Below are 23634 nucleotides of genomic sequence, written 5' to 3'. Positions count from 1 at the left end.
ATTAAATTTTCAATTTCATAATTAAAGGTGCAATCTAAATAAATTGCCCAATTAACAGACACATTATGACATGTTAGAAATCCCTCCATAATCAGGTTTATTTGATTCTTTCTTAAAACTGTGGAATACTTTCATTGTATATAGAAAAGAAGGTAGTATTCACAGATGCAGAATTACAGGACCTTATTTTTAATTGTTTTAATTTATAGTATCAAATAACTTAGGAAAACATTTCTACAATTCCAGTAATTGGTATCAAACTAATGAGATTGGTGTTGTTTTCTAATACAATCAAAGGTCAATGTCAAAGCCATTCATGAAAAACCTTTGTAAAATAAATATTTCAATTGGATAAATAAATTAGCTGAAATGTAACTGAGGCCACATGGCTACATACACTTCTAATTAATGTATTTTACCGCAGCCAACACAATTTATCTGATGTTACTCAATTTTGAGATAGTCAAATTTAAATACCTCAGACTGTCCTGCCTTTCCTGATTGAAGATCTTCAATAAGTTTATTATTTTCAGCTAGCTGAGTGGCAAGTGTCTGAAGAGTTTTTTCCCTTTCCTGTATTATCTTATTTTTGTCCTCAATTATTTGAGCATTTGACTTAAGAAGTTCTTCTTTTTCAGTTATATTCTTATCTTTCTCTTCAAGTTTGCGTTTCAGTAACATAGTTTTAGCTCTATTGGCCTTCTCTGCAGCTTCATTTTCCCCATCCTGTAATATAAGTTAATATGGAATCCTTCAACATATTTTTCAATAAACTTTAATGGTGGTTTGGTTCCGGGATCCACTGATATGAATATAGCTCTATAACAGTTTATCTGTTCCGTTGACTACCATCAGCAAACTAATGATCCTTCATTGATAAGATAACTATGAATTCTTGCAAAAGTCTGATATTGAATTTTCAATTTCTATATACATGTATATAGGTAGTGCTGAAAAAAATGTTTGTGTAATATTTGGACATCTTATATAGTGATATTTCATTGATATTAAAAATATGTTAAACCTTTAACCTTCATCATTTGAACTCAGAGGAAAAAACAAATGTACATACATGTATTGATTAAGTAATGCCATTTCAGAACTTGATTCGACTTATATGCATCTGTCCATTGTCATAGGGAAATTTTTGTAACTGTCGTTTCTTATGCTATCAGTGAAGGCAGTTAACAAACATTTTGTCATTGAGTCATTAAAAGTGGTTTATTACATTTTGCATTTGCATCCATTGATTGTTAGGTCTACCTTAATCTTGATTGTTAGTTACCTATCTTTCATCTCTCATGACAACTTGAAAAATATGTCATATAAATGAAGCATGTATGTCACTCATTTTATACTACATTTAGTATACACAGCCAAATACGGTTTGCAAAATATGATAAACATACTAACGAGCACAATAACATAATCATATGGTTCAGTTTTTATTTGATTATCGCATGATTATCATATGATAATCATATGATTTTCACAAACATATGACTTTCATATGTTTCCAAGCCAAAATTAACATATGAGAATCACATGATAATCATCTGACTATCATATGTAAATTATTATATGATTACCATATGAATTGAGCACCATCTGATTATCACATGGCACATATGGCTGTGTATGACTTTTTTTTAACCTTATCCTAACCTGATCTGTTGGTTCTTCAACAGCAGCAGCAGCCTTTTTTGCTTTGGTTTCTTTAGTTGCTTTAGCTTTGGCTTGAAGACGCAACTTAGACAGCTTAGCATTAGTCTCCTGTAAGTATATAAGGTGCATCTTTCTAAATTATTGATAGCAAAAAAATACTGGTTGAAAACTACCAATATGTGATACATGTATTTGAACAGATCAAGGGCATAACAAATTTGACAAATCATTATGATTTGAGCAATTGTTTGCTTGCAATTCAATCTCTGAAAAAAAAAACTTATCATTTTACGTATAATATACCTTGATACTTACTAAAAGCAAGAAAAAGAATTGGCCATTGCTAAAACTTCCTTTGAATATTGGTAAATGCCAGCTAATTTTACTAAACATTCAATTAATCATTTTAGTAATAAAAACCTCGATATTACATTTTGGTTAACTTCCTTTGATCAAGAATGGGCCGTTGGCTTTACCTTTACTTAGTTTATCAGAAACAGCTTTCTCCCTAATCTGGCCTAAATTATACATAAATAGTACCATCACTAATATAACATTACCTGTAATTCTTTGTCTTTGCTCTGTAGTGATTCATCTTTCTCTCTGACCATCAACTTCAGCTGTTCTAGTTGCAGCCTCTGTTGTTCAAACTGCAGAGTCAAATCATCTCCATCCATTCTGAATGTTTCTGCATAGAAAATTAGTATTAAAGCTTATATTTCAGCATTTTGTTCTGTAATAGTTTTAGTTTAAACACATCTTATTTGCTCAAAAACAAAATGGATTGGACAAAAGTAAATCATACTTATTTAGTCCTTTCCTAAATACAATATACATATATAGAATACATATAGAATAAGAGAGCATGCTTTAACAATAAATGAACTATACATTACTGTAATGAGTGTAACTAAAAGTCAACTGGAGAGAAAAATAGTTTGGGGAAGGGGATGTGATGGTGACTATCTATAACACAGCAAAAACACAAAAAACATCACCTTGATTCACAAATCATACAAGAAATCTTTTTGACCCTTTTATATACTGAAAACCTGCTGAAAAATACAAATGTTTTCTTCATATGTTAATTCAGGGCTTCCAGATAGTAAAATGTTTGCATTAAGTTGATAAGTATCACAGAGCCAGCTTAAATTATTAAACAAAGTTTGTCTTTGACAATATATAAAGGACAATGAAAGAGGTACCGGTAGTGGTCAACTAATATTTGTGATTACTGTAAGCGTACCAATATGTGTGGTTGCTAACTTTGTGGACTCTATCACAACATTAGCACATGCTTTTCAAATATATTTTATCTTTGACAAAATGATGTGTGAATAAATCTTGTTGCGCCATTAAAAATCCTAAATATTTGCTGATCACTATTCGGAAATGTGCTTCTCAGGACTTATTGATTGTGGTGTCCATTGTTCCTTAAACTTTGGATGTTTTTCATGGGATTTCTGCATCAGGTAAGAAATTTATTCTACAGCCACGTCTTTTAACTTTGTACTTCAATCATTCTTAAATATTTTTATTCTATGTTATGTTATTTCTAGACAAAAACATTCCACAGGTCAATTTGCAGCAACGATACTCCCGCAAAATGGCGTCCAATGATAATTTTGACAATAAACTAAAAATGAAAATATTCAATAAAAACATGAAAGATAAACATAAAATGTGTGATTTTATGTCATAGAACTACAACATTTATCTGCATAACAGTTGTTTGATTGGGATGCCATAAGCATTAAAATATCAGCAAAAAAAGGCAAAAAAGCTTTCACTTAGCAGTAATCTTAAGTATGTGTGAGTATGGTATGATAGTTGACTGACTTTGTGTTCTTAAACTGGGCAGACATCCTTGGAACACCTCTCTACTCCATTCAGATATATGATTTTAGCATATCTGACTGTCCCCAAGTAAAGATGAACATTCATTACATTTATCCACAGCCACACACTACAGTAAAATCACATTCTGTTGTCAAATTATCTCCCTTTAAATGTCTCTTACATTGTCAGGAGATACATGTATGTTTGTGCATGCTATTTCAACATCCTTGTTAAAATTTTTAATCTTACAATAAAAGTAATACAGGAGCATTTATGGTTGTATTATCAACTAGGTTCTGTATACTTATGGCAAGAAAAAGCATCAATATCAGGTTTGTACCTGCATTTTCAGGAGCTGAAAAACAGCATAATGGCAGCTTCATTTGCGTATACTTGTATATGTGCAATTGAGAGCCAAACCAGTCTCGGAAAATATTCGCTAGTTTCGAAAATTATATGCGAATCGAATCATAGACTTTCCAAGATAGAGTTGGCCTTATAGTCTGCAGTATGGCGTCCAGATGTTTATGAAAATTACGTAATCAATATTACCAATAATTCTCATAAAAATTGCAAAATGAAAACGAACCAAAATGAAATGAAAATAATCAATAAAAGAAAGAATCGAAACGAATCTACTTGATAAAATGAATGAAAATCGTTATAAAAACATAATTTAACTATACAAAATGAACAGAATGAAGCGAAACTAAATGCAACAAAAGAAATCTTTGAAGACGTTTCGCAAATATAAGAACCATAATGTTAACCAGTGCCAGACAATTCGATCCAAAGATATTTCGGACCATGACAACCAATAATTCCATAAGAATGCCAGACATATCGCCCAATAGACATATCAGACCACAACAATCAGTAAAATGCTTTAGGACAAATATATATCATTACAAAATATTCCATACTTGAAGGTTATAAGTATAAAATATCAAATCAGAGCTGACAAAAATTATCAAAGTTGTATTTAATTAATGTTTCTTCAGGAGCGTTATAAAAACATAATTTAACTATACAAAATGAACAGAATGAAGCGAAACTAAATGCAACAAAAGAAATCTTTGAAGACGTTTCGCAAATATAAGAACCATAATGTTAACCAGTGCCAGACAATTCGATCCAAAGACGTTTCGGACCATGACAACCAATAATTCCTTAAGAATGCCAGACATATCGCCCAATAGACATATCAGACCACAACAATCAGTAAAATGCTTTAGGACAAATATATATCATTACAAAATATTCCATACTTGAAGGTTATAAGTATAAAATATCAAATCAGAGCTGACAAAATTATCAAAGTTGTTTTTAATTAATGTTTTTTCAGGAGCGTTAAAAGGTTTCACCTTCATCATATTTCATATAATTTTCGTCGAACAGAATTCGCATATGCTATGAATGAACATACAAAAACAGCCAGACTGTTTTCCAGGTAACACAAAATTATGTTATAACTTACAGGTGACGTGTCCAATGCTGGAATTTCTGGTTGTCTACATGTAAGTGAAGGTGTGTAAAGTTTCAGAAAAAAAATATTTATACATGTAGTCTATGAAATCTTCATTACCTGTTTTTCACACTTCTAACTACTTAAAAGCATGTTTTAAGGGTTACACCACGCAAAGCTGGAAACTCTAACGCTGTCTGCCATTTTTATTCTTGATCACGTGATTGGTATACAAAACTGACATGTGATCGACTGTATACCCCTGCCCGCAGCTAAAACAATTTTAGATTTCTGAGTGAATGTCCTTACTACAATAATCATTGAAGTCATCGAATGAATTTTGAGATATCTAAAGTCATACTGGTCAGGGACTAGATCTCGCTATAGTGTTCATATCACAGCTCTTATACATTATGCCAGAACTTGCCGAAACTACGCAGACTTTTTGTTTCGCGCTAGAATTCTAACAAATAGGCTTCTGGAACAGGCTTATGTTGCTACAAGATTGAAGTCATCACTACAGAAGTTTTATGGTCATCATGAGCTCGTGGATCGATACGGTGTATCCATCTGCGCCATGAAAACTGATTTGTTCAACGTGTCACAGTTTTCCTTTCCTCTTTCGTCTACCCCGGACTTGACTTTTCATGAGCAACTCGGCGGGTGTTTCTAGAAAAGCAGAGGACGCTTACCCTATCGGTGCACCTGGTCCATGCTCCCAGTTTTTAGTGGCGTCCGAGTTGCTAATTTGCTTTTGTTACTTTGTATGTATGATTTTAGTTACTTCATGTTCTTTGTTGTGTATGTCTGTTTTCCATGTTTGGTTTTTGTCCCTGGATTACATTCTTTTGATTACCGCTATAACCTTGGTTCCCTTGATTAATCTTATTCCTAAACTAAAATCGCTAGCTCATTTTAGAGCAAAATATCAGCAATCTGTTGAATTCTGGACATGAATTCATTTCACAGGAGAGGACGAAAAATCTGTTAACGTGAAGTATATGCCGACGAGAAGTACTCCGGCTTTGATCAGTAGACCTGTAGTCGTTTTCTTTCTGAGACAGCGAACAGGGTTAGGGAGACATTGAAAGGGAGAAAGGAGAAAAAGGATAAAGAAGGGAAACTAAATTATGTATGTAATAGTTAGCCGGAAAACAATGATTTTATGTAATTATAGTCATTAGAAACTTTCAAGAAAGTGTTGATATCATGAAAACTTCTGACGTTGTCACCACGGGCAGCTTTCTCAGAAGAAAACATAGTTAGCCCATACCTTATGAGAGACAGTTGCAAATGCACCATTAAAAGCACATTGAGTTGCTGTGAGACCTTACGACATATATTTTTAACATGTTGATTGAAAATCAATTGATAAGCCATATCGATCCCTAGTAATTTTACATCATCACAGGTTTTTCAGCTTATTAGTATTAATCAAAGGCTGAAGTCTTCAAAGTCGCTGATCGTCAAATATTCACTGTCACTGATTTTGGCATACTTTCAACGTCCGAAATGGTACAAATGCGATATGCTCTAAAATCGGGTGATTTCCGCTAAAATCTTGGTTCCCCTTGATATTATTGCGAACACTTTGAGTTCGTAACCGTTATGACCCGAACGGCTATATATAGATATCGGTGTCCTGACAATATATATGACCTTTATATAATCAATTGTAACGAACGCCTGTGTTTGAATCAGAAACTGGGTAATATTACATATATTCAATGCTAACCTATCACTATCTTTTAATGTAAACTTCCCGTTATAATACAAGCTAAAACACGCATAGACATGTGTATGATATGTTTAAAAAAGGTACGTTGTAGCGATCTTCGGGTCACTTATGATATTCACCAGTGAACCAGATTTTGGATCTGGTTAAGCAGCTGGCAATGAATATTCAAAAATATCAGGGCGCGCTAATACTTATGACCTATATAGGCTTGTAAGAAGCCTCAGCGCCGGAATCGGAAACTGGACTAAGTTCAAAGCTAACCGATCATTTAATGTAAATTCCCGTTCTCGTACAAGCACGAAACACCCGTAGAACACACGTGTATAAAACTTAAGAGGTACATTTTTTTTTATCTCGTATGGAGCTAGAACTATGACGCTATGGCGGTGAACACGGCGAGGATCTGCAGCATTTAGTGGCGTATATTAAGTGCAAAAATTACAAGTGCAAGAAGTCGCTAACAATATTAGCAAACAGGCTTCGTATCATGTGTTTTATTACCTAGAGCAAAAGCCTGAAATTTTCATGGTTGGCATGCTCACAATTTATTTTAAACTGTTGTATTAATACAGTACTTTCCTTTAAAAGAACAGACACTGAATAATCAAAGTTATTATAGGCATTACACAAGGTGTTATCATCAGCTTAATTACATAATGCACCGTGCACAATTAAACAAAATATATCATTTATGAATATATCAAAAAACAAGGTCCCAGCATAGAACCTTAACGCACACCCTTAATGATGCCAGCCTAGTCACTAACGGCCTCAGTGGTTCGAATTGCTGCTTACGTCCTGTTCCATAATTTTCGAGTATTTTTACAGATTTAGATGATAGGCCGTAAGCAGAGAGTTAACTAAAATATAAAATGATGACCGAAATCAGTAGAAAAAATTTTAAAAATCAGATGAAAAAAGAGGGAGGGCCGAAAAACTCGGTTCTGTTCTAATGTACCCAGGAGCGGATCTAAGGACGGGTGTGCCTCTTAAATCGGAAGAAACAAATATTTGCATGAAATCTTAATTTTTCACCTCAAGTTTCACCCCAGAATATTTTTTTTGGCCTTGCTTTTCACGACATTTAATTCAATTAACGCCACCAAAACTCAAATCTTGGATCCGCCCCTGGTACCAATGGATTTGGATCAAATCTGACAAAAAAATTCGTGTTAGCAGGACAATTGGTCAAAATTGTGTCATACACGCTTATTAATTCGTCTTAGTTGGCACAAGGATTTTTAATTTTATATTTGGAAGGTATGGAATTTGGAAAAAAAAAGGGGGCTCCAGAAATTGGCTTCAACCCCCGAATCCTTCACTGCAATTAATACTTATATCGGAGACATAAACATACATGTGTATTATATATATATCTACTAATGTATACCTTATTTTTATTTACAGGACTTGATATATTTAATGTATGTGGATACCGGTAGTTTTAACAGTTACACTCCCTTGCCCAAGGCATACCCCAGCACCCAGCACCCTGCGGCTAGTTTCGGTTTGATTATACCGGTTTTATTTTTAGCCTGCAGTGTGTTGTGATGTATGCGGTTGCTACATTTATCAAGAAATCAGCTGCTTCAACCTGAGATATTTCGTTTATTCCGTAGAAATAAATCAAAGATGCCATTTTGCCTAAAAAATTATGAAGCTGTTGGTTTTGATTTGGATCACACTCTTGCCAAATACAAACTCACTGAATTATGCAAGGTATGGACACCGTAACGAGCAAAAACTAGTTCATTTGATGCATAGTTAAATTTGTTATTACTCATCAGATGAATTATGATAAGCCGGGAGTGAATTCAGAGATGTGGAAAATGGGGGAAGTCTGTAGGGGTTCCTTTCTATTATTTGCTCATTGTTGCCCACATTTTGCTTTCTAATAACAAAGTTTTCAACTAAAAGGAGTTTTGATCATCTTAAATTCAAGCTGGGAGCTTGAGTATCATATAAAGTACGTTGCTCATGTATTATTCACAAGGGGTGGGGTCACTTTGGTTAAAACTTGGTACAGGGGTGCAGCTGGAGCTGGAACCCCCTCCCCCAATTCATATATTTGTCTACAAGGAAATAGTCCCAATTATATATTTTTCAGAGTGAAATACATACCCACTCGTATATTAATATTCTACTACTGTGAATCAAACAGTTTTTTGAATAAAAATAAAAACAAAAGTATCCAGGAGGTTGCAGAAAGGGCATATAATTGCTAAATCTTTTGGTCAAATCCCATACATCTGCAATTCATCAGTTTGTCACCTAATCAACCAAGTTTTTCCCCATGACAATTAGCTACAGCAGACACTAATTGAAGATTAATTGGTGATAATTGGAAAATTAGTCTTAGCAATGAATTATACATTTAAATTGTAGAAATATGACCCATTGATATAGTATACCTAAAATGACAACCCAATGACATAGGAAATGAAAAATTTATGACCAAATTATATATTTCAACTCTAGAAAAAACACCCATTCCAGTAGCACGTCTGTATATACTGGTATATACATGTAGGAAGTGAACCTCCTATGGTATTATCGGTTTGGTTACCTACATTAAATGACCAATGTATCTTGCTTGTCGCATTGGGTTTTGAATGAATCAGAAATACAACATATTGCTATATATTTGTTTATTTATGTATTCAAATACTCACATTCCATTATGGCCTTATTTGTTTCAAAATGTTAACTAAACAAACTTATTGCTTTAGATGTAACAGACACTGTAATATATTTGACTCTCAAATTGATAATGCAATTATGCATCAGTAGACAGAATACTAAAATATTCAGGGCACATACAATGTATCTAAGTTCCTGTATTTTTTTTTGAAAATGAAAAAGGATATTATTTCAAGTAAGATTCATATCTTAAAGACTTCATTGCAAACTTATTGCTAAAGTTGAATTGATCAAAAACCCACAGAAATCTGAAATTTCATTTTCAAATTTTTCTTGGAGGGTTCGGAACTTCCATGTTACTTAAAGACTCTTCCTTCAAGAAAATAAACTATTACATTAACATATAGAGAGGGCTTATATAGGCTTAGCCTACTGCCCAATCCATTTCAGCTTCATACTGAAAGAAATATTGTTTATACTAAATTAACTACATTAACATATATATTCTTAACCACATTGTGTTTCTTGTTTAAAATATATTGTTAAATTTAATACTGGCATATTTCAGTTAGTTTATGAAGGGGCTTGTGATGCTCTCATCAAAGACAAAGGTTACCACAAAAGTTTAAAGGATGACATAGCTTTACACAAGGACTTTTTGTAAGTATATGAATACTTCAGTATTTTATTTTCTATGATAACATTTTAAATACTTACTTCAAAAAGCTTTGATCCTTTCTCCTTTAACTAGGAGAATACATGCAGTTCCATACATCTAGGGATGTTTTTATTTTCTTCTTTGGTTCTCATTGTCTAATAAAAGTTAAGGTGTTCTTTAGGTAACTGCTGTACAACATGAAAATCTCATACAGCACATTCAGGTTCAATCAACAATCAATGGAGAGACTTTGATGAAATCGATGTCACATGATATGCTTGTGTGGAAGAATAAACTTGTCTTATGAGAAATTTTAGAGGCAATCTTAATTTTTTTCAGAGGTGTTTACTTGTATGGATTTTGACTGCAAATTACGCTCTGTGGATTGTGAAAATCTCCATAGTACCTTTGTTAAAATTTCAGAAAGTTCAGGATTTTACAGATCATTTCCTTAGAATTCTGTGAAAAATACAGATTGTTATAAAGTAGTATAAACATAAGTTACTCAGAGGCCACAAAAATTGAAATTGTAAAATATAATTTCAGTTCATTTCAATTCTAAGCATACCTTAAATTCTATACACTGTATGTAACTAATTAGAAGGAGTATCCTTTTTTGTCAAATGAAAATAATTAATGTGTGATTTGATAGTTTCTTTTAAAAATATTTTGAATTTTTTATTTTCTGGGAAGTACTCAGATATTGTCAAAATAGGACTAAAATGAAACATGGTACACATGTATTATTATTTCTTGGATCTTTTTTTACAGTTGTAAAGGACTTTTTCTAGATGCTGAAAAGGGGAATTTTGTAAAGCTGTCTCATGATGGAAAAATTCTCAGGTAATACACTACCTTTTTACCTGATAGTACGAACTTGACAAAATATTGGCTTCATTTTCATAATTTCATGAGTTATATCTGTCTGTCCATATGTCTGTCTTGCTACCCATCTGTCTGCCGATGGACCTGAGTCCAGTACTCCACATGTAAATACAACTCCATCTTAACCATTTGATGGATTTTTATGAAACTTTATATGAAAGTGTGTAATGTGTAACTGTACATGGTTCAAGAAAATTTATACTTGGTGCTTTTAAGGGGAGATAACTCAACTAAAATGTTTTACATGTTGAAAGCAAAATATATCTTTCAATTAGCTCACTCATAGTCTAGACAACTATTAAAGCAAGTTTAAATAACTTTCATTTTAATTTTCACAGGCACATTGTGTTTATAGTCTATCACCTTTCAATCTCTTTCTGTCAAATTAATGATACAGTTAATGCTTCAGTTCATGTTACTTTTATTTATTAAACAGGGGAAGCTGTGGTCCTAAGATGCTATCAAAGTCTGAGTTGAATAAAATCTATGGAGAAGGTTTTATTGTTTCTCTTGATGCTATTTTTCATGTTACTTTTATTTATTAAACAGGGGAAGCCATGGTACTAAGATGCTGTCAAAGACTGAGCTAAAGAAAATTTATGGAGAAGATTTACATTGGGAACATTTCCAAGAGGCTAAAGATAATGTTAAATCTTCGGATGGTACAGTTATCATTCTTTGCTTATTTTTGGGGCAGTAAACAAAGCTACATCAAAAACAAGGAGTGATATGTGTGTAAATTGATATATTGATAAATAAGATTAAATTTTTTGTCCCTTGCTGCAATACAGAAGGGGACATGGACATAATGGTGCCATGTGTCCACATGTCTGTCTGTCATACTAAACTCTGTAGGCACAAATTCTTTGAACCTGCTCAAGGGATTTGTTCAAATATTTAGGATTGATAGTAACCAAAACTCACCATATGTATTTGATCATACTGTGCTGCCATTTTGATTCAACAGATTTAACAGGAATTATGGGACTTGATTGAATTTGTACATGCTACACGATAGGAACACTTTGTGGACACAGAAACTGCATTACGGATTTTGTTCAAATTGTGTAGGATTGTTAGTCACAATATGTTGTTGATCATGTTGCACAGCAATTTTGATTGGACAAATTTTACCAGAGATTTTGACTTTTGCACTTCAATTTTTTTTTTGTGGCGGTGGTTAACATATGGCTACTCATGGCAATCTTGTACAAACATAGCATTTAGAGATGGAAAAATTACATTTTTCAATGTTTGTTTAATTATTGAAACCACATCTTATATCTAATCATTATTAAATTCTATTTTATCAGTTTGTTTGGGTTTTTTCTACCTTAATTAGATTTTTACTTTTTAGCACGCTACAAGTATAGATTCTTTGAGAACTATTTTGACATTCCTATAGCAGTCCTCTGTGCCCATGTGGTAGACTACATTGATAAAGAGGTAAATACTCACCTTCACGTGAAAGTAGAAAGGAGACTATAGTTTTATTCTTCCCCTGTTCATCTGCCTGTTTATCATCTTCATTGTCCTTACATTTTTTTGCTTCTTTGAGGTAGATTTTAGTGGAATTCAGATGAATTAGAACACAGATTTTGAGAGTGCAAAATCTCAGTAACTATAAAATGTTGTGGAAAAACTTATTTAGCATATCTTTTGACTAAAATGTGGAGAGGGGCATGTGTTATTGAGGTCAAAGTTTGATGTCTATTATTCTTAATATTTAATAATAAGATTGCATATGATGGTATGGCACTCTCATTATCCGTGTCTTCGTTGTCCATAGACATTTGGTTTTGTGGTTGATCTTTATGAAATTTTTGTAATAAGGATATAAACCACAAAAGGAAGGTTGGTGTAGTATTTGGGGGTCATGGCCCAAACTGTTTTTGAATTAGGGGCCAAAAGTAGGGCCAAAACAAGCATTGCATAGAATTTAACTATGTAACTCCAGTACTAGCTTAAGAATGTCTATGACATTGTTCCACAATATTCTATCTCACAATGGTCGTACTGGTATTGATTTTGGGGTTTAAGACATAAACATTTTAGAGACTAGTGGCCAAAAGGGGAGCTAGAAACAACATGCATTTTCATAATGTCCAGTCAATAACCTGACTATTAGTGAATGTATTTCTTTGCAAATTGTATTTCAAGGTGCCATACTACCGAAGGAAGACTAGGATTGATTTTGGGGATTGTGTCTTAAACATTTTCAGAATTAGGGCCAAAAAGGGCCTTAAACAAGCATTTTCCATATGTCCAGACAATAACTTGAATAAAAGTGAATGGATCTCCTTTAATTTTACTACAAGGTGCCATACCACCAAAGGAAGACTGAGATTGATAATTTAGGGGTGTGACTTGAACAAAGTGAGAATAAAGGGCAGCAAAGGGGCCAGGAAGGAGTATTTTTATCTGATTTCTGGATGAAAACTGAAGTAAAACAGAATGGGTTGCTTTGAAATTGTACCACAAGGTGTCATTACCTCCAATGGAAGGTTGCCATCGATTTTGGAGGTTTCGACTGAAACCACTTAGGAATAAAATATAACCATTTCAATTCTGGTCACATTCTTATCCTGTGTTTAACATCTAATCTTTATCAAAATTCAACCTTTGCTGTTGTATCAAGCTTCCCTTGTGAAGCATTTTTTTGTGTGTGAAATCATGCTTTTAATGATTTGATTTTTTGAGTGCATGGTAGTGAACTAAAATTTGTGTTAAGTAGTTAAATACATTATAAAGATGTGCATTTTTAATGTTGTTCACATAGAAAATAAATTTTTGTTATCACTTCATTTGGGTTGCGGTCTTTTCTGACTGTCAATATTCAAGTTTGTTCAAACATGTATTCTGTATTTATATTTTGTTAATATAGAATGGTCCACAGGAAAAGTACAACTTCTGGGCAGATGTATGGGACACTCTAGGGATCAATTATATACCTGCAGCTTTTGCTGGTAAGAAAGTTATTATACATTGAAACAGGAATTCAAATTAGTCCCATGTCCAGAACCTTAAGTCTCTGACCTAGGATGAAATTTTTTCAACAATTTTCATTGTCACTTTATAAAGGACTTCTGGTTTTCCTCAAGTGATCCATAGATTAGAAACTTGGAAATATGTCCAGGTCCTTTCCCTTTTGAACACTGTAAAATATGTTTTCTAAAGGTTTAGCTTGGAAAGGCTATGGTACAAGTTGCAGTGGTATATATGGAATATGTTCAGTTAAAAGAATTACTTCCCCCCCCCCCCAAAAAAAAAAAAAAATGTTACTAACTGTTGTTTTATAGCTTGCTGTGTGTTTACACTGAAAATGTAACTGTTGTTCATGTCTCTGTTGCTCTGAAATTGAAGACAAACTTCGAAGGATGCCATAATGACAAAAATAGCTCATTTCATGAGACATTTGTATGGTTTGGGGTTTTTTTTTTCATTGTTTTATCTTTTAACACTGGCACACATTTTTCTGTTGATCAAGACATTATCAAGTTATTTGAGCACAAAGAGCTGTATCTTGGGATAGGACATAGCCAAAGCATAAAAGCTGCAAAAATAGTAACCCCATGCACTTAACTTATTCATATGTTTTAACCACAAAATTATTTTGTATATCATGTCAACACCTGACAACATATTGTGTTATTCTGTATTTCTGAATTGAAAAATGATACCCCAAATTCTCACATATACTTAAAACAAATTCATAATGATACAATACTTTATTTTAAGGTACATGTAGTTATGATGTACATTTGTAATAGTTCATAAATTGTGTATGCAAGGATTCAGTTTTCATTCTATTATAAAAGTATGAATATAGGAGTTTTAAGAGAGTAAGCTAAAATTTTCACATAATTGTAGGCCTGAGACCAGTTTTAGTGAATTTATGCCTAAAATCATTGTATTAATCATGGAATAAAATTATAATCTAACAATTCTATTTTTTAACACAGTATGTAAGATATATCAAAGAAATAATTGATATTGATATGAAATCTGTCACTTATTTCTTTTTCATGAACCAATAAAATTCCAAGAAACCAAGGAAATCATTTCTAATGTATGAAAACTTTTTTGCCATAAATATATGTCCATTTTTAGCTCATTTGGCGTCTGTTGTCGTCGTCTGTTTTTGTTAACAATTTTTCAAACTCTTCTTTTCTGACACTACTTAACAAATTGAAACCAAACTTGGTACAAATGTTCCTAGGGGTATCCTGCATAGAACTGATGTAGGGATTTTTCATACACCAAAAAACATTACTAAAAATATAACATAGGGGTCAGACAGTAGTTTTTTCGCATAAAACCGTTAGGTTTAGCTAAATTCTGACATGATAAAATTTTCGTTTTAACCCATTAAGCCATATTGAAGTTATTGCCCTTTTTCATTGTTTTTTTTGCTATTTTTAATATTATTTCTTTCAAAAATCTTCTCCTTGGACACTTCTTGTTTAGCCAAATTCTTTCAGTAGCTGAAATGATCCTTATTATTAGGACTACAAAAGTCTTCAGGGATAAAAGTTGTCAGAGGACTTCTTGTAAGAGTTGCCCTTGAAAAGGAAAAATGATGTTTTTTTTTTTTTTTTTTACAATTTTCAGCTTTCAAGTCCTACTAAAGTCTTCTTGAGTCAAAATTGTTGGACAACTTCTTGTTAAATTTATTGCCTTTGAATGGCAAAATTCAACCAGGTGAGCGATTCAGCTACTGGGAGCCTCTTGTTTATGTTGCAGCTGATTCAGGGTACTTTTTTCCCTGTATTAAGCAGAACCCAGAGAAATATTTCCAACCATGTAGTGATGGTGTAAAGGATTGGTTATTAGAACTGAAGAAGCAAGGCAAAGTGGTGTTTCTAATGACATCATCAGCTCATGACTTTGCTACTACTGTTTTGAAAATTGTTTTAGGGTATGTTTTATAGATACCCTGATAATTCATAAAATGAAGACATTCATATTACACTTCAAATACCATTACTAAATTCCTTGATATTACTGTGTGATGTTTTGGTGGAAGTGTTATCATTTAGTTTTTTTTTTTCATAGGCCCTCTTGATAGATTATCATTTAGTTTTTTTCCCACTTGATGGGTTGGAATCGAAATACAAGTTAAATTCCATCATGGTATATATTGGAGGTATTGTTCAGCAGTCATGGCCTTTTTCACATCAAGAATGTTAAGGGTAAATGTGATCCTCTGATCAATACTTAAATTGTTATATTTCTTCCCTTGATATTGAGATATACAAACTTATTATCAGAATTATTACTTTGTTTTACTTTCAGAAAAGACTGGCAGCAATATTTTGATATTTTTCTATTTAATGCAAAGAAACCAGCCTTTTTTACTGATGGGAATTCTTTCCTGAACCTAGGTATGTTGAAGTTTTATAAGATATCATTCTCTTAATTCTGTCAGAATGAAATGGGATACTTTTTTTAAAGCATATTTATGGATTTTCTAACATTATTGCATTTAGAATTTTGATGATAAAACATAAGAAAGTGGTTCAAACCACAAAGAAACGAGTCTTGTGTTTATAAAGCTAGTAAAGGATTCATTACTGGGTAATTAAACCAAGTGTGTATTTATATTGCTGTGAACATTTGAAAACAAGAATCCCCCCCCCCCCCACAAACATGTTGATACAAATTCTTAATATCTTAACAAACTGTTTTCAGATGGCCATACAGAAACCAGTCCTGTAAAGGAATTAAAGACGAAGACCTGTTACTCAAGGGGAAATAACTCAGATCTCATGACATTTCTATCCCAGCATACAAAGAGAGTTAAGCCCAAGGTAAAAGTTGTGTTAAAAGATGTTCATTATTGTCATTCACAATTATTTGTTTGTATCTCTTCCCCTAGTATGGGGGAGTATAGGTTACAGACCACCAATTCAACCAATGAGCATTTGGAACGTACGCAAAAATAGTCCTACGCAGAAATTACCCCTGTTCCTCATAGTGCTGTGAAAAAAGTGCTCATCTTATTTAAAAAATTTAAACAGTTTCTGAAAGGAAAAACATTTCTGTACATTTTATAGGTGCATTTTGCTTCTTGTGATGTGAAGCCTAATCTCCATAATGATTTTTAAATATACCCGTCTTGTGAAAACACTGGGATTTCCTATGCTATTTATAGACCCTTCACTTCCGGTGACCAGTACTGCACTGCAAGTCTGCTAACCCCACATGCCATTCTGAGGATTGTGAGCTGACATATGTAGAATCATGCTGATATATAGTCCTCTGCAGGTTAAAGTTAAGGTAAAGTCCAGAGAAGCCATTGAATATTGTGAAATTAGCATAGAAGCCTATGGAAAGTGGAATTAGTGGTTTTTAGCCTATAGAGGAGTCACTTTGTCTGTCTGTCTGTCTACATATGTATTGAAAACCCATTATCTTCTTAATTGCTCTCTGAGTTTTTATGAAACTTAATAGGAAGGTTAAGCATCATATATAGAAGGTAGATTGGTATTGTCAAATGCCTACAAAGCGATATAATCCAATTTAAAGGTTTTATATGTTTAACTCCTCTCAAACCTCTTGATGGATTCTGGTAAAATTTATAAGAAGATAAGGCTTCATATGTAGATGCTATTATTGAACTCTAGTACACCAAGTTTTTTGTCCAGATCTAAAGGCTCTCAGTTTTTGTCCCCTTTCGGCAAATGCCGAAGGGGACTTAGGTTTGCACTCCGTCCATCCATCAGTCTGTCAGTCCGTCAGTCACACTTGGTTTTCCTTTTTTTTTCGTAATGCCTCATCCAATTGATTTCATTTTTGGTATATAGTCTTATCATGACAAGTTACAAGTTAAGTTTGAATGACGTTACGGTTGAACAATTTTTACAGAAGTTATGGCCCTTGGACATAGAAAATTTCATGAAATTTTATGTTTTCCAGACTTTTTTTTGTAATGCCTCATCCAATTGATTTCATATTTTGTATATAGTCTTATCATGACAAGTTACAAGTTAAGTTTGAATGACATTATGGCTGAACGATTTTTACAGAAGTTATGGTCCTTGGACATAGAAAATTTCATGAAATTTTATGTTTTTCAGACTTTTTTTTGTAATGCTTCATCCAATTGATTTCATATTCGGGATATAGTCTTGTCATGACAAGTTACAAGTTAAGTTCGAATGATTTACGCTTGAATGATTTTTACAGAAGTTGTGTCCCTTGGACATAGAAAATTTCATAAAATTTTGTTTTCCAGACTTTTCTTTGTAATGCCTCATCCAATTGATTTCATATTTGTTACTAGTCTTATCATTACAAATTAAATTTAAATATTATTGCGGCAAAATGGTTTATATGGAACTTATGGCACTTTGACATAGAAAATTACATAAAATTTTATGTTTCATCATTTTGATGTAAATTGCTGCTGTCATTCTAGAGTTATTTGCCCTTTAATTCATAATAATGAAGTTTTTTTTCAACTTTCCAGGTGATAGAAAGAGAATGTCTTTATGCAGCTTTCTGTAATGCAAAAATGTTATTATCTACTGTAAAATGAAGCTCAGGTTTGATTTTGATGGAATTTGCTTTTGCTGTTCAAGAGTTATTTTCTCTTGATTGGTAAAAAATAACACCATCCATTGTTAGTTCCCATATATAAAAAAAATCTCATATAGGCAATGAGTTCAAAGGCCGAAAGGGGACACTGTATTGCATCAGCAATACTGTCAGAATGCTTGTTTTTAATTGTTTGGTCGCAGTACTTAAATGTAAGAAACAAGAAGGAGGTATCTGGAGATAAAAATATTATATATTCAAGTAAGTGATGGTATGCACATGCAAGCACCTTTTAAAAACTCAATGTACTATATGCATTTTCTCCAACAATAAGCACTGGCAGACAGTTCCCATTTTCATTTCATTTTGAATGGGCTTGTTTTAAATTGTCATTTGTCTCTAAAATTGTATATAATCTATTTAGGTCAGTAAATACAGACCATCACCAAACAAAGCGATTCTGTAATTATAGAAATATGACACCAAAATCTGGACAAACTTGCTGGATTTGGGATTTAAGGTTACTGATTCCTTGGTGGCTTTTACTCTGTTACCGTGTCAATAGTTATTTTGGTTGTAAATATTTCTTGATGATTGTAGGTTCTGTTTTCCGTGACAGTTCCCCTTCGATTTAGTTCCTGTTCTTTGGTGACAGTATTCCTGTAATTGTAGATTATATACTTTGATGACATTTTTTTTTTTGTCATTGTAGGTTTTATACTTTGGTGACAGCTTATGTTCTGACAGTTTCCCAGCTAATAACTATGCAGGATGGGATGTAGTGTTAGTGTTAGAAGAAATGGAAGCTGAGGGATATCATTTGACACCACAGGACTTGGAATGTCATGACATACCTAATGCTAAAAAACCTAAAAGAAATGTAGGTCTCAATTCCTGTGATTAAGTATAAAGCATTTTTAGGTGAAATTTCTTTTTTTGCCATTCTTGTTATAAAAATTCTTTAAAGAAAATACAAACATTATTGAAATCAAAAGTCATTTGACCTTGGGATAATGCTGTGTAAAATCATTCACATTTTCCTGACTTTCAAGATAATTGCATTTTCTGAAAGAGTTGGCTGCAGCTACTAGTGTAAGATGCTGTTTCAGAGCTTAGTTGTATGTTCCTGTTATTTACATCTGTACTGATGTTTAATTTATTTATATCAATATTTCTATAAAACTATGTATTTTGTTATAGGTAAATCTAAATATAGATCCAGAAGAAGAATCCTTTCTATTATCAAAGATGTGGGGTTCTTTCTTCTACCATGAAGAGGAAGATGTTAAACATGATAAACACATGAATACATTTTGGGGGCACTTGATTAGCAAGTACAATGTTATAGCTGTGCCATTAATAGAATATGTAGCAGGTAAGGGTATGTTTGATATGTCATGTTTATCAATACATTAAATAATACATTTATTGGATATGTAGAAAGGTAAATACTGTACTTTAACTGAGGTCTATTGAAAGTAAAACTTACAAATAATTTTGAATTATAAAGCACTTAAATCATGTACCAGTTGAGAGTAACATGTGTTGCCCATGTTTTTTTTATACTGCATTTATTTACAGCACTGATTCCTTTAGTACTACCAAAGGTGTTTTACATTATATATGAAGAATTTATGGACTAATTATCAACAATTCTTTCTTTCAGGAATGCCAATAGATCATACATATCCCAGATTCAGTGGTAGTGTGGGATGTACCAATGGCTTCTCTCCCAGTAAACCTAAGCCACTGTTGTAGTGGCTCCATCTGGGTCTTTAGGCTTGATATAGTAAACTTTTGTGATACATGGCAATAAGAAAGCTGTTTTGTGTTATTAGTTAACTTCATTAGTTGGCGCTATTTTTTTAATTGTTTTTTTTTTAATACAATGAATGCTTAAGGCTACACTGCTGCCAACACCCTGTCTGTTTGTTTGTCTCTCTATTTGTACTTTCTTGTAAGATTTCACAGCTTCTGTTTTATGAAATGTTCTTAAGATTTAATGTTTTTGGATTGGGCATGGTGAACGGTAACATATCTTTATCCATTCCAGAACTTGTACTTCCTGTTTTACTGTGGGACTTAAAATTTTTGCATGACCTAAAAAAATGGATGAAACTGGATGAAATATTTTATATTTAGTACTGTTAAAGAATTATTGATTCAAAGAGTTCCAGTTGTCACTGTTTCCATGGTTTGAACAAAGCACAAATTTAAATTCTCAACAAAATATAAAAAACAAACACATGGAGATGTACTGACATACTGTCTTGAATTTTGACAAAAACTGTAGAAATGATGGTTGTTGAACTGAGAGACTTTTCAGCAAAAAAGGTGTTTGGCTCAATGTCAGAATGTTGTGTCAAGGCAGGATGACATGCTTACCTGCTGACTATTGCTACAGTGAGCTAGCACATCAAAAATCCAGCTCAGAGTGTCAAACTAGAAAGTAGCAGAGTCTGTTTGATGGATATAATGTTCTTGCCCTGATATATCTGCCATATTACATGAAAATTCGACATATATCCATCTTTTGCTTTTTTTTCTCCAGCAGTGCTAGTGTCGTGCAGCCACATTTTCATTCTCATGATCTCTATTCAAGTTGTACTAAATATGATTTGTATCATTATATTTTTTGTTAATAATTTTTTATACCTTTCTTTCATTAAGATGGATCAATTGTATCTCAGCTTTTCAGCTTTTTATTTTTAATTTGCATTTACAATAATTTTATATCATATTTTCATACATGTGATTGTCTTTATACAAAATACTAAATTATAATTTTCATGTTACCTTTTTAAGACATAAAAAGTTCAAAATTAAACCAAATAATGGTACAATACCTGATTAAACTTACCATATGGCGGGCTATTTTGGCAGATGATGAGTGGTGCACTGAGTACATAGGCCCAGAGTAAATTTTTGTGAAATTTTTTTCGGCCTTTTCAGACAGTCCACTAAAATACTGTAAACATATTAATTTTCGTGATTGCTAATTTTCTTGGATTGTGTCAAGTGGACATATACATGAATATCAATTTTTTGCTGTATAAAAATAAATAGCGTTATATACAGTGAAAAATCTGTTTTGCGGTTATTTTGCATTTTCTGTCCACAGCAAGATGAGCACTAATAGGTACACCACAAGAATTGGTAGGTTTACAGTATGCCAGCCAATTGGTAGGTTTACAGTATGCCAGAGAATTAGAAGGTTTACAGTATGCCAGCGAGAATTAGTAGGTTTACAGTATGCCAAAATTAGCTCCTTTCGAAAATAGTTGCTATATGGTATGTGGACAGGGCATTATTTATAGGTTAAGATGTAACTTTTCCATTTTCAGTTAACTCAGATTCAGTTTGATGCTTGTCATTCATGGGTCTAGAACTTTCTCTTTTATAGTGTACTGTGTGAAAAATGTTTTTTCAATAAAGGTCTGCTTTTATATTGAAGTTTTTTTTCCCAGATATTGGCCTAGTGTGCTTGGTGTAACTTTTTTTGTACTAATTTTTATCAGAAGGTATCTTTTAACAGCTCAAAGTTGGATTTTGATATTTTATGTTTTTGTCTTATGCCCTTACAAATGGTCTTTTCATTGGCAGATCCAGGGTAGTTTCAGGTGGATGGAATCTATCTTATATTTTTCTCATTTCTGTTATTATGTGAATGTTAGAAAAAGAACTTTATAAATTTCTCTTAGTTTTCTCTCAATTATACCCCATTGGCAGATCAGGGGTATTTTATAGATGTTGGTATCCCTCCTTTTCAAAATATTTGGAATACCTCCTTTTCAAAATAGCTGGATCAATCACACCTGTTTTCTAATTTCAAACTTTAAAGCATAGCTCCACTAGGATCATGCAATAGTAAAAAAGAAGTGCATTTGCACAAAAATATTTTTGCTTGAAACATTTCAGGAGGCCCAATATACAATGTTCTAAACAATCTTAGGGAAAGTTATCTAGGCTAATCTGATATTTTTACCTTAAAATTGTTACAAAAAATGTGTACACTATACATTATGCCAGAGCTTGCCGACTTTTTGTATCACACTAGAATTCTAACAAATAGGCTTCTGGAACAGGGTTATGTTGCTACAAGATTGAAGTCATCACTACAGAAGTTTTATGGTTGTCATCACGAACTTGTGGATTGTTATGGTGTATCCATCTGCGCCATGAAAACTGATTTATTCAACGTTTCATAGTTTTCCTTTCCTCTTTCGTTTACCCTGGATCTGACTTTTTATGAGCAACTCCGCAGGTGTTTCTAGAAAAGCAGAGGATGCTTACCCTACCGGTGCACATAGTCCATGCTCCCAGTTTTTAGTGGAGTCCAAGTTGCTTATTTGCTTTTGTTACTTTGTATGCATAATTTTAATTACTTTTATGTTCTTCGTTTCTGAAAATAAACTTTGCAGAGATAGAGCATCAGTGTAATTAAGATAGGACATCAAATAGACGATTAATCACTCTGCATGCTAATAAGATGGAATCATACTCAATAGATAGCTCTGAAAGAGGATCTGGGGAAACAAATAAATGCTCATCAAAATCATATTACTGCAGCAATATTTGAAGTTGGAAGGCATACTATTATCCTTCTTGGTACTGCTCTAACAGAATTCTAACCTCTAATGTTGTAGATTTAATATCATTGATACTGCAATTGTTCTATCTGAGCAACCAAACTGCTTTGATAGTATATTTATTGATGAAATATGGTCAGTGACAGTATATAACACTTTGACTCCACCTACTTTTCTTACTATTGCATGAACTACCTGTTTATCGTATGTCACTAGTGAGGAATTAAACTGGATTTAAAAAGTAATAACAATTAGTATAAAGACAATATCAGTATATTGACTAAAAATAAAAAAAACTATACTAATTCGGCACAAATTAGAAAAAAAACTCATAGCTTTTACACCAATTCTAAGCCTCGCCCATATATTGTTTTTATTTCAAATATTATTTAAAATAATAATTTATTTCAATAAATTGTTGTCTTTACATGAAGGAAAAGCTTCCCTTGAAAGTCTCATTGTTTAAAAAAATTTACCTTTTTAAATCTTTACTGGGAAGTGGAATGAAAAAGGATATAGGTAAGGTACATATAATATATCACCATCTTCCACATATTCACAAGCTTTTGGGGCACGGATGGTTTTGTTGAAAACCAACAATTGATTAAAATTTGTC

The 23634-nt window shown here is 32.7% G+C and overlaps 3 protein-coding genes across 4 annotated transcripts in view; 1 reads left to right on the top strand and 2 right to left on the bottom strand.

The window, feature by feature from the left end:
* Window positions 1-5196, bottom strand: part of LOC148615156 (uncharacterized) — a 53886-nt gene extending 48690 nt beyond the window's left edge. Inside the window, exons 1-4 of the mRNA XM_088589807.1 lie at window positions 5090-5196; window positions 2226-2353; window positions 1666-1773; window positions 478-726 (exon numbers count right to left, since the gene is read on the bottom strand). Coding sequence (XP_088445933.1) covers window positions 478-726; window positions 1666-1773; window positions 2226-2342 — 474 coding nt within the window. The 5' untranslated portion in view covers window positions 2343-2353; window positions 5090-5196. The remainder of the gene's footprint in view (window positions 1-477; window positions 727-1665; window positions 1774-2225; window positions 2354-5089) is intronic.
* Window positions 5197-8160: 2964 nt separating this feature from the next.
* Window positions 8161-21875, top strand: LOC148615155 (5'-nucleotidase domain-containing protein 1-like). The gene is made up of 12 exons (XM_088589785.1): window positions 8161-8426; window positions 9916-10007; window positions 10777-10848; window positions 11440-11552; window positions 12248-12336; window positions 13775-13856; window positions 15634-15808; window positions 16186-16274; window positions 16582-16700; window positions 19142-19309; window positions 19630-19804; window positions 20096-21875. The coding sequence occupies exons 1-12, from the start codon at window positions 8262-8264 to the stop codon at window positions 20185-20187; spliced, it is 1431 nt and encodes a 476-aa protein (XP_088445911.1). The 5' UTR covers window positions 8161-8261; the 3' UTR covers window positions 20188-21875.
* LOC148615154 (5'-nucleotidase domain-containing protein 1-like) overlaps window positions 18841-23634 on the bottom strand; it is a 24262-nt gene continuing 19468 nt past the window's right edge. Inside the window, exon 11 of one of the 2 annotated variants that reach the window (XM_088589789.1) lies at window positions 18841-19089. In XM_088589789.1, the coding sequence (XP_088445915.1) occupies window positions 18988-19089 (102 nt within the window). In that variant the 3' untranslated portion in view covers window positions 18841-18987. The remainder of the gene's footprint in view (window positions 19090-23634) is intronic. The other variant, XM_088589788.1, reaches the window with a different exon arrangement.

Source organism: Perna viridis, chromosome 6 (assembly GCF_037379345.1).
Source record: "Perna viridis isolate PV_CMFRI_1.1 ecotype Kerala chromosome 6, ASM3737934v1, whole genome shotgun sequence".
Taxonomy (NCBI): domain Eukaryota; kingdom Metazoa; phylum Mollusca; class Bivalvia; order Mytilida; family Mytilidae; genus Perna; species Perna viridis.
This window is presented reverse-complemented; position numbering and strand designations above follow the sequence as displayed.